This window comes from Protomyctophum bolini (genome assembly GCF_963924005.1).
Source record: "Protomyctophum bolini genome assembly, chromosome: 11".
NCBI lineage: Eukaryota > Metazoa > Chordata > Actinopteri > Myctophiformes > Myctophidae > Protomyctophum > Protomyctophum bolini.
Window position 1 is genome coordinate 508049 of NC_137872.1, and position 12100 is coordinate 520148.

Below are 12100 nucleotides of genomic sequence, written 5' to 3' on the forward strand. Positions count from 1 at the left end.
GAGCAGGGATGTCAAACTCAAATACACGGTGGACCAAAATAAATAAATTGGTAGAAGTCGACGGCCGGACTGTGTTTCAACACACGGGGCACGGCGGTCAGGAGGACGTCCCAGGCAAATAGCAAAAAAGTAAATGCATTTAAAACTGAAAATGCATTATTATTAAGCTCAGTTTCCTGTTCTATGATCCTCACAAAGCAGGACTTGTAGTATTATGGCGGTCCGTGCAATATACCAGAGGGCCAGTTCTAATACTAATTAAATATCATCCCGCGGGCCAAAGATAATTCATTCACAGGCCTGATTTGGCCTGGGAGAGGGTGTTGGAGAGGGTGTCGCTATTTCCCCCTGTCCCCTCGGGGCACAGGTCAGGTTGTGGCCTCCTGGGGGCGCTATAACCTCGGGGCACAGGTCTCCACCGGGCCAGGTCAGGTTGTGGCCTCCTGGTGGCGCTATAACCTCGGGGCACAGGTCTCTACCGGGCCAGGTCAGGTTGTGGCCTCCTGGTGGCGCTATAACCTCGGGGCACAGGTCTCTACCGGGCACAGGTCAGGTTGTGGCCTCCTGGTGGCGCTATAACCTCGGGGCACAGGTCTCCACCGGGCCAGGTCAGGTTGTGGCCTCCTGGGGGCGCTATAACCTCGGGGCACAGGTCTCCACCGGGCCAGGTCAGGTTGTGGCCTCCTGGGGGCGCTATAACCTCGGGGCACAGGTCTCCACCGGGCCAGGTCAGGTTGTGGCCTCCTGGGGGCGCTATAACCTCGGGGCACAGGTCTCCACCGGGCCAGGTCAGGTTGTGGCCTCCTGGTGGCGCTATAATAGGCCAATGTGAAAAGGGTGCCATTTGTTGAATGATTTGAGGCATTTTGTTCCAAAAATGGGTTTTGCAAAAATCCACCTATAACCCATTCTGACCTGAGATCAGATTCATACCAGGTTTCCACTGGACACACACTGGTCTGATTAACCCATTCTGACCTGAGATCAGATTCTAAAAATGTCAGTCGTTCTTCGAATTTTTCAAAAATAGCAGACCTACAAGCTCGTATCGCGCCACTCGGTGGCGCGATATGAGCTTGTAGATCTGCTATTTTTCAATAGCTAAAGCATAACATGATGCCAACACCAAAATGGGTGCCCGGTCAGAATGGGTTAACAGGCCAATGTGAAAAGAGTGGGATATATTCCTCAGCTTAGTAGGAAAGTGCGTGAAAGATTTCATCTAAATTGCACGCCGAGTTCATGATTTGAGGCTTTTTGTTCAAAACGGGGCCAATCCTGCAAACTTTGAAAGCCAATGATAGCCAATCAAGATGGAATATAAAATATCGGACGGATCCGTCTTGAGCACATGACTATAAAGATACTGTGTAACGATGTGCAGGAGTTCTGGACCAAATCTGGAGGAGTAATATTAAAAAAATGGGTTTTACAAAAGTCGGCCTCCTGGTGGCGCTATAACAGGCCGTTCTGGGAGATTTGGGGCAGAGGTTCAAGGTGTAGAGGCATGGGGAGAGAGTATGTTTTAACTATAACGGAAGTCACTGGGGCTTGGGTTGGACCCTGAAGTCACTGGGGCTTGGGTTGGACCCTGAAGTCACTGGGGCTTGGGTTGGACCCTGAAGTCACTGGGGCTTGGGTTGGACCCTGAAGTCACTGGGGCTTGGGTTGGACCCTGAAGTCACTGGGGCTTGGGTTGGACCCTGAAGTCACTGGGGCTTGGGTTGGACCCTGAAGTCACTGGGGCTTGGGTTGGACCCTGAAGTCACTGGGGCTTGGGTTGGACCCTGAAGTCACTGGGGCTTGGGTTGGACCCTGAAGTCACTGGGGCTTGGGTTGGACCCTGAAGTCACTGGGGCTTGGGTTGGACCCTGAAGTCACTGGGGCTTGGGTTGGACCCTGCCAAACATTGGAGTCATACGTCATAGATAAATGTGATAGATTCAACGTTGGGATACCATGTGGACCCATTGATTACATGCAGGAATCCACAATCTGTACTCCACAGAAGATGCTATATGGCTTTCATTATCCATAATGATTAACAGTAATCCTAGAGAGAGAATCCTTGACTGAGAATTATTGCTGTGCTTTGGCCTGTACTGTATGTCCTCTCATCTCAGATTTATGTCTGGCGTCTGTCTGGCTCTGCATTGACTTGCCCTAATGGAACAGAACTCTCATTCCATTTGGACATCTTTCACCTATACTGTAATAATAATAATATACTGTAGTCTCTCACTCTGGCTGAGTGAGGGGGGCTGTCTAGCACAATCTTGTTCATTCTAACCCCATCCTTTTTTGAGGGGCACTATAGCCCCTCCTATTCCCAGCTTAGCTTGTGACTGTAGCGATGATTTGATTGGCTGAGAAAAGTACGTTTTGAAGATAAAAGTGAGGGCAGAAAAATGAAGACGCCAAAAGTGATTGGCCGGAAATAACGTTTTTTTTGATGATTTGATTGGTTGAACACAGAATGTGACGTTTGATTATGTATGATGATAAGAGCGCCCCTCAATTCACATGGGTGTGATTTTTTGTGTGTTTTTTTTAGCACTGCGGGGGATTGGAAAAAACCCAATATGGGATCAGCTTCACAGACATGACCGAAGCTATCTGTGACACAAGAACAATGTCCCCATTCCTACCGAGGCCGAGCTGACGGCATTTGACACAATGTTGAACGTCTGTGAATGTGAAAGATGTTGAAATGTCTTTGCACACTTTTCGCCTATAATGACATTCCCAAAATGGGGACGGACGGCAGGTTTTAACCTGCGGTTCATCTGTGTTCACGTGGCAATGTCACACCTCTGCTGCTACCACTGGACATGTCCCTAATGTCACGCCTCTGCTGCTATACCACTGCAGCCTGCAGTATCTCTCATATATCTACCAAGTACACCACCGTCTGTAGCCTCATATATCTAACTATGGTGATGTGACGTGTCACAAGGCGTGATGTCACGAGGCGTGACCATATATGGAGGCATATTTGGGTTCTGTACAGTATGTACAGTATTCAAAAATTACAAAAAATTGATGCTGCTATATACATATTTGAAGTTTTTCAGGAAACTTAGGTCAGGCTTTAGAAGGCGTTTTTAGAATCGGCCGTAGGCCTAAATGGGTTAAACACTGTAGAGCCTGACCAACTGACGGATGCAGGTTTTCATAGTAGCCTAAATGTCTGATCACTGGCAGAACAACCTGGTACCGGGCCTGGGGGCAGAACCACCTGGTACCGGGCCGGGGGGCTGAACAACCTGGTACCGGGCCGGGGGGCTGAACAACCTGGTACCGGGCCGGGGGGCTGAACAACCTGGTACCAGGCCGGGGGGCTGAACAACCTGGTACCGGGCCGGGGGGCTGAGCGCACCATCAGGCCTCGCCGGACCTCACTCCCAAAGCACCCCCCGATGGACGGGCTTTACACACCATAACATAAACTATAAACTGACAACTGAACACTGAATACACAGAGGCTTAAATAGACACAAAGACTAACTAGATATAACATAACTATAAAACAACACATGATGAGATTTATTGTCACTGTATATGAGACATACAACGAAATTCTGTTTAGTGCAGCACAACATATAACAGTATCAAGAGAGGACGCAAAGACAACGAAAAAAAACACTGAAGGGGCTAAAACTGTTAGTCCGTCAGTCCAGTCCAGTCAAGTCATCTCAATCCATTAATAAATATTAAATATTCTAATGCACTGTTAAAATGATAAGATAAAATAAGGGGACCACACAATCATAAAATTCATGTGTAAATTCATCAACAGTAGGAGGGGACCATGGGGGAATATATTATATACTATATGATTGCCTTGATTGGCTGACACTAAACAGGACACAGGTGCCATGCAATTACAAAGCAGACTTGGTGAGACAAGGCAGGAGACACAAAACAAGGCAGACAGGAAATCACAGAACAATACTACAAAATAAGGTACACACAGAACACAAATATACAAGTAATAATAAGTCCCAAAACACAGACAAAGTCCAAGGGCAGAGGAGCGTACTGTGACAGTCAGACAAGCTATACAAATGGTAGTTCTTTGTATGCTTGTAGTTCTTTGTATGCTGGCTGCATGTGTGCGAGCACCGGACCGCGGAGATGCAGGTAAAAGATGGACCCACTTCTGAACTAAAATTAATATGGCACGGCGGCCGAGTCAGGCCAACAATTCCAAGTACATCCTTGCAGGCAGTGACAGTACTGTAGGCCTACAGTACAGTACTGTAGGCCTACTGTACAGTACTGTAGGCCTACTGTAGCCTGCCTGCCTACCTGTTAATGTTTTGGGCAGCTGCTGCTGCTGATTTTACCTGTTGATACTTTTACAATTAATGAATTACTCACCTGATGCTGGCTACCGCCGCAGTAGCTCGATAGGACCCACCACTTCCACCATGTTTAACGTATATTCCAAAGTGTGTAGGCCCTACACATTGTTTAAGTCAAAGATGTGCAGCATCATGGCTTTCATAATGGTAATATAAACTTTGACTAAAAGCAATCCACTTCTAATCAATGTTTATCAATGTCTGTCAGTCCCTCCCAGGCAATATTATGATCTGGAAAAACAACTGTCTGTCTGTCATGACAGTCATGGAAGTAGGCTACAGCAGAAACAGACTTCCTCTTCCTCCTTCCAAAATAAGAGCTATACTTGTAATGATTAGTCAACACTATTGTTTTATGTCTTAAGTGAACTTACAGGATGTGTATATATATTTGTAGCGCCCTGAGAGATGATGCTTTGAATGGGAGTCTGTCATGAGTGACTGTGTAACGCTATGTGGTTGTCGATTGATCATCTAAGGAAAGGAAAGGTACTATGTTTACCCTGCAGGGTAACTGGACTAAGGAAAGGAAAGGTACTATGTTTACCCAGGGTAACTGGACTAAGGAAAGGAAAGGTACTATGTTTACCCAGGGTAACTGGACTACGGAAAGGAAAGGTACTATGTTTACCCAGGGTAACTGGACTAAGAAAGGTACTATGTTTACCCAGGGTAACTGGACTAAGAAAGGTACTATGTTTACCCAGGGTAACTGGACTAAGAAAGGTACTATGTTTACCCAGGGTAACTGGACTAAGGAAAGGAAAGGTACCATGTTTACCCAGGGTAACTGGACTAAGCTCAAGAACTTGTTTACAGCCAGGCCCTGCTCATAGAACATTTCATGGTAGGGGTTCAATGCCTTGCTCAAAGGGCACTTCAACAGTGGTAATTTTAACGTGCCGGTCCGGGGATACGAACTAGCGTCCTTCCGATATCAAGACCGCTCCGCAAACCGTTCGGCCACCGCTACACCGAAACTACACCCCCCCCCCCCCCCGGTAGTTCTGCAATATTCTATATAGAATATTTCATTTCATATGATCCATGAAATATTATTGCTATATGTTTCTATACCTGCATGGACTGCTAACAGACGATACATGACCCGTGTCCTCACAGCATAAAACATCCAATACTGTACCTGGCACTGCATCTATAGGCATATACTCTTTGTTTTTAAACTGTGGTCTAATACTATTTACTGTATTTACAGTAAAAACCCCTATAGTGTTCATTTAACAGTTCGTAACTCAGAGAGTATACAAATGTAACCAAATGGACCCTTACGGAATTTCTCCTGTGGTTAATTCTCTGCATGGGTTTGGAGACATTTATCTATGCCTGTAAATTACTGTAATGCACTGAACCATTGCATCTCTCTCTCTCTCTCTCTCTCTCTCTCTCTCTCTCTCTCATCTTCATAACGATTTTGCTCTTTCATAAGCATGGCATAGAAAAATGGGTCCTTCATGCACTGACACACACACACACACACACACACACACACACGTACACACTCAGCAGCAGGAGTCTAGATCAATGAAACTGATAAGGGAGCGTATGACAGTGATGATAATTTGTCAGTGTGTGTGCGTGCGCGCGTGCGTGACATGTGTGCGTGTCTGTGTGTCTGTGTGTGTGTGTGTGTGTGTGGCTTAACCATGCACATACAGGTTTGGTGTGTATGCGGGTGTCTGCCGGCATGTCTGCAGTCTAGCTAACAAAGGCCACAACAAAAACACGCAAACATGATTGGTATGCCTGTACTGTACTGTACCTGCGTCTCATCTCTCCTCTCATCACATGCACTCTCCTCCACGGCAGCGCAGGCATCTGACAGCAACGATGTTCCAAAGTGCTTAAAATAGACACTTTGAGACACTTAAATAACTGACTTTGCTTCGTTTTGATCTCCACGAGTCAACAGAGAGATCTCAGAAGAGACTGCATGGATATGTGATGTCTAGGGAAATTAAGGAGAAAATTAATTATTACTTATAGTAGTCTCAAAGAAAGGACCGCATGGGTAAAAAGAAAAACGTAAAAGAACAGACAGTTCTCTGCTTTTCATGAACAGCAGCTCACTTTGCCACTATTATTATTATTATTATTATTATCACTTCTGCCTTCTTTCAGTGAAACTAATTGTAGCAGGAGACAGACAACATCAGGGTTATTGGATTAATGAGCCCATTATTTTGCAGTGCATTCTCAGAACCATCATCATGCTTTTTTGCAATGCCATGGAATATTCTGACATACATACAGTAGTAGAAACTGTACCGCTAGAAGAAGCAAATGAACTGCTACACCTGCTGTGAGAGCAGTATTGAATGTGTGGGGGGGGATGAGTGATTTACATCCATGCACAACAGGTGTGTAGTCACACCTTTACCCTTTGAGCAAGGCACCCCTACCATGAAATGTTCTATGAGCAGGGCCTGGCTGTAAACAAGTTCTTGAGCTTAGTCCAGTTACCCTGGTAAACATGGTACCTTTTCTTTCCTTAGTCCAGTTACCCTGGGTAAACATAGTACCTTTCCTTTCCTTAGTCCAGTTACCCTGGGTAAACATGGTACCTTTCCTTTCCTTAGTCCAGTTACCCTGGGTAAACATAGTACCTTTCCTTTCCTTAGTCCAGTTACCCTGGGTAAACATAGTACCTTTCCTTTCCTTAGTCCAGTTACCCTGGGTAAACATAGTACCTTTCCTGTCCTTAGTCCAGTTGGCAGTTACCCTGGGTAAACATGGTACCTTTCCTTTCCTTAGTCCAGGTACCCTGGGTAAACATAGTACCTTTCCTTTGCTTTGGTTCTGGGTCTGCCACAGTGCCCTATGCAGTCCTACCATTAAGCTGCCACTGGTTCTGGGTCTGCCACGGCGCCACCTTCTGGAGAACTACAGTCATGCACTGACTGGGCCTATTGATCTTCTGCTATCAATGTCATCATAATCCACTGAGCACCGATCACAGCCAAACCAACCTATTGTAATCTTTATCTTGAACTGATCTGAACTCTCTCTCTCCCTCTCTCCCTCTCCCTCTCCCTCTCCCTCTCCCTCTCCCTCTCCCTCTCTCTCTCTCTCTCTCTCTCTCTCTCTGTTCATGAGTATTTTTCTATGCTAGCGTTTATTTGTTGTTCATATAACATAACATAATACATACATTTTATTTGTTGTTCATATAACATAACATAATACATCAATTTTGCTATCTCTCTCCGTCTCAGCAGGACTGGCCCGGTTAAATAAACGGTGCCTAATTATACAAATGGAAAATACTAGCAAACTAGTCACTCTGCAGTCTCCACTACACTGTGCAATACATGGACCCATATTTAACCTGCCACACACTAAATATTATCCGTAAAAGGTCCATTTTTATACTCTTGAATAATTAACACTCAGGATTTTGCTGCGTGGTTGCCTAAACTATTGTAGGGGAAGGTGTTTTTTAAGGGCAGCAGCAAGAAAAGTTGAGAGATCATTGTATTCTATAGGGCCGTCCAATTAACATTTGCGAAGACGAACGACTCGCATGTCTAATATCTTCAGCTGACAGGTGTTCTGTTTGGACTATTGTGTCTAATATCTTCAGCTGACAGGTGTTCTGTTTGGACTATTATGTCCTGCAACGTTAAAGGTCAATATGGTGCATGAGTAGTGAAAATGAGAAATGATCTCAGTTCATCACTTCAGAAGTTGTTGCATGTTCTGATGATGATGCAGACTGCACTGCAGTGGGAGTTACCGTTCATTCACCATTGTATAACATTAACATGTAATACAGGACACAGTCAAAGTACAGTATATAAATTCCACTACTAGAGTATGCGTAGACAACATGTCAGGTCTTAGTAAGGGGTGGCGGTGGCTCAGTGGTAGAGTTGCCGGATGGCAACCGCAAGTTTGCCAGTTCGAACCCGGTGGTCTCCCCCCCCAGAGTTAGTGTCAAAGTGTCCTTGAGCAAGACACTGCACCCCTGATTGCTCCTGATGTGCAGGTTGGTGCCTTGCATGGTTTCCTCCACCATCGGTGTATGAATGTGTGTGTGTGTGTGTGTGTGTGTGTGTCTATGAATGGGTGAATGTAATGCACAGTCTATGTAAAGGTGTATGAATGTGTGTGTGTGTGAATGGGTGAATGTAATGCACTATCTATGTAAAGGTGTATGAATGTGTGTGTGAATGGGTGAATGTAATGCACAATCGATGTAAAGGTGTGTGAATGTGTGTGTGAACGGGTGAATGTAATGCACTATCTATGTAAAGGTGTATGAATGTGTGTGTGAATGGGTGAATGTAATGCACTATCTATGTAAAGGTGTGTGAATGTGTGTGTGAACGGGTGAATGTAATGCACAATCTATGTAAAGGTGTATGAATGTGTGTGTGAACGGGTGAATGTAATGCACAATCTATGTAAAGGTGTGTGAATGTGTGTGTGAACGGGTGAATGTAATGCACTATCTATGTAAAGGTGTGTGAATGTGTGTGTGAATGGGTGAATGTAATGCACTATATATGTAAAGGTGTGTGAATGTGTGTGTGAATGGGTGAATGTAATGCACAATCTATGTAAAGGTGTGTGAATGTGTGTGTGAATGGGTGAATGTAATGCACTATATATGTAAAGGTGTGTGAATGTGTGTGTGAACGGGTGAATGTAATGCACTCGACACTTTATGAACTAAAAGGACTTACTGTGCAATATGCGTTAAATGTTTGTATTTCGTGTTTTATATAGAGTATTATGTCTTTTGTTTTAAATGCACTGAGCTGGTTTGCAATTCAATTTCGTTCGTCGTCGTACAATGACAATAAAGATAGTCTTGATTCTGATTCTGAATCTATGTAAAGCGCCTTGGGTAAAGGCGCTATATAAATGCACCATCTACCATTTAACCCATTCTGACCTGAGATCAGATTCATACGAGGTTTCCACTAGGACACACACTGGTCTGATTAACCCATTCTGACCTGAGATCAGATTCTAAAAATGTCAGTCGTTCTTCGAATTTTTCAAAAATAGCAGACCTACAAGCTCGTATCGCGCCACTCGGTGGCGCGATATGAGCTTGTAGATCTGCTATTTTTCAATAGCTAAAGCATAACATGATGCTAATACCAAAATGGGTGCCCGGTCAGAATGGGTTAAGATAAGACGAGAGATATAGGGAACTGTTATTAGGCGTCATAATAAAAACATAAATATTGTATTAACTATTGTTTTCTTTTTCTCTCCCCCTCCCTCTTTCCTCCCCCTTCCATCCTTGCTCTCTCGTTTCTTGTCTTCTTTCTACGTCTCACTCCATCTCACTTTTCCATCTGTGTCTCAACCCTCTGTTTCAATCCACCCTCTTCCTTCACCCATTCCTTTTTATCTCTCTCTCCATCCTCTCTCTCTCTCTTTAACCCATTTAGGCCTAAGGCCGATTCTAAAAACGCCTTCTAAAGCCTGACCTAAGTTTTCTAGAAAAACTTCAAATATTTATATAGCAGCATCAACATTTTTACATTTTTGAATACTGTACATATACTGTACAGAACCCAAATATGGGTTCCCGGCCTGAGGGGGTAAGACACCAAAAGGGGTTCCCACCCAGAGTGGGTTAATCCTCCCCCCCTCTCGCTCTCTCTCTCTCTCCCTCCCCCCCCCCCCCCCCCCCCCCAGCGCCCCCACCACGCCCACGCTCTGTTCGACTACACCCCCCACCACCCCTCCCAGCTCCGCTTCCTGCGCGGTGATGTCATCGACCTCCTGGACGTCTCCGACTCGCAGCGCTGGATGGGCCGATGCCACGGACGCATGGGCTACTTCCCCCCCGAGTACGCCACGCCCGTCTACCACTGACCCCCCCCCCCCCATCTACCACTGACCCCCCCGGACCCCCCCCCCACGTCCAGCCCATCTACCACTGACCTCTGACCCCCCCCGGACCCCCCCCATGGGGGACGCATGGGCTACTCCCCCCCCCCGAATACGCCACGCCCATCTACCACTGACCTCTGACCTCTGGGGGACGCATGGGCTACTTCCCCCCTGAGTACGCCCAGCCCATCTACCACTGACCCCCCCCGGACCCCCCCCCATCTACCACTGCCCCCCCGCTATTCACCGGAACTCCCGGATGGCGACGAGGGCTCGTGGACCACTTTTATATAGACCATATGACCCCCCACCCCCCCCCCCCCCTCCCCCCACAAGCCTGCCAATCGCAAACCTCAACCAATCATCTGCTATATAATAATAACGGGGGTCCACTCCCAGTTGGACCTCGTGAACCCGCTGATGATGGTTCGGAGAAACTCTTGTGACCCCGTGCACACTATGAGGAGCACACACACACACACACATACCGAGTGCATTGAACAGAGTGATGCTCTGGGGGGGGGGTGTATGTGGTAACTGGGTTGTCTCCATGGCTGCAGTCCCAGAGGCAGAACCCAACGGACCCAACAGAACACAGCGAGTGGACCAGATGAGAACAGAGACGCTTTGTGTGGAGGATATGGGACACTCACTGACAACAACAGATTCCTCTATAGCGGAGCTGTGTGTGTGTGCGTGTGTGTGTGTGTGTGTGTGTGTGTGTGTGTGTGTGTGTGTGTGTGTGTGTGTGTGTGTGTGTGTGTGTGTGTGTGTGTGTGAATTTGAGTGGCTGAGAGCACCACTTTGGGACAGGTGAGCAGAGAGGAAACACTGCCCTGACACCTTGTTTTGAAACATTAAAAACCAAATGAGATGCTTAAATTGCTCACTTGTTTATTTCAAACTACTCATTTTTTTGTTTGTATAGCCTATGTACAGTATGTACAGTATGTGAGTATTTATTCTTATTAATGTGAAATCATAATATACAAGCATTATGACGGTTGAATAAAACCGTTTTAACAGTACAGTATACTTGGTTATTGTTGACCTAATTTCATGTGACTATAGCAGTATAAGCACTTGGATCTGTCTTCCGTATATACTGTAAGTACAAATGATTTAAATAAACTTATACATTTCCCTCTTCAAAACCTTTTTTGAACCCTTTGTACAGTTAGCAAAACTCAAATGTCACGGAATTAAGGTTCCTTATTTTTTGGAATATGCAGTTATGCAGGTTTCATCTTTAACGTCAGGTTTCTTTTCCTAAGTTATGTCACATCACACGTTTACAGGTTTAAAGTTATATTGTTCGTACCAGTGTTGTTTTCGTCGACTACCTATTTTCACTGACAAAAACAAATGGAAACTAAATGAAAACTAAGCTACGATGACTAAAACTAAGACTAAATATACTGACAATTTCGTCGACAAATAAAATCTAGACTAAAATGTTAGGAAGGGACTAGTGGACAAGAGTTCCAGTATAAGTCATTTTACACTTTGTTGCATGCTGAAAATAGCTGATCTACAAGCTCACAACGCGTCGTAGATAGACTAAAATCTTATGACATTTAGTCAACTAAAACTAGACTAACACCAAGACATTCCAGGTGACTAAAATGTGACTAAAACTAAATGACGTTACAGTCCAAAGACTATGACTAAACTAAAATAGAAATTTGCTGCCAAAAACAACACTGGTTCGTACCTGCAGCTACCCAGGAGTTGCATGAGTTATACATCAAACAAAACAAAACCAAACGTAATAAAAGTGTGTATTCAGAAACATATAAAGACAGAGTGTAACCTGGTGCAGTTTCTTGTGCAAGCAGAAGACATCGCATATAGCAGCA

At 45.2% G+C, this 12100-nt stretch overlaps 1 protein-coding gene across 2 annotated transcripts in view; it reads left to right on the top strand.

Annotated features, from left to right (window-relative positions):
• grapa (GRB2 related adaptor protein a) overlaps positions 1 to 10392 on the top strand; it is a 55968-nt gene extending 45576 nt beyond the window's left edge. For both annotated transcript variants that reach the window (XM_080777146.1, XM_080777147.1), the window contains one exon: positions 10044 to 10392. In XM_080777146.1, coding sequence (XP_080633272.1) covers positions 10044 to 10223 — 180 coding nt within the window. In that variant the 3' untranslated portion in view covers positions 10224 to 10392. The remainder of the gene's footprint in view (positions 1 to 10043) is intronic.
• Positions 10393 to 12100: the final 1708 nt, after the last annotated feature.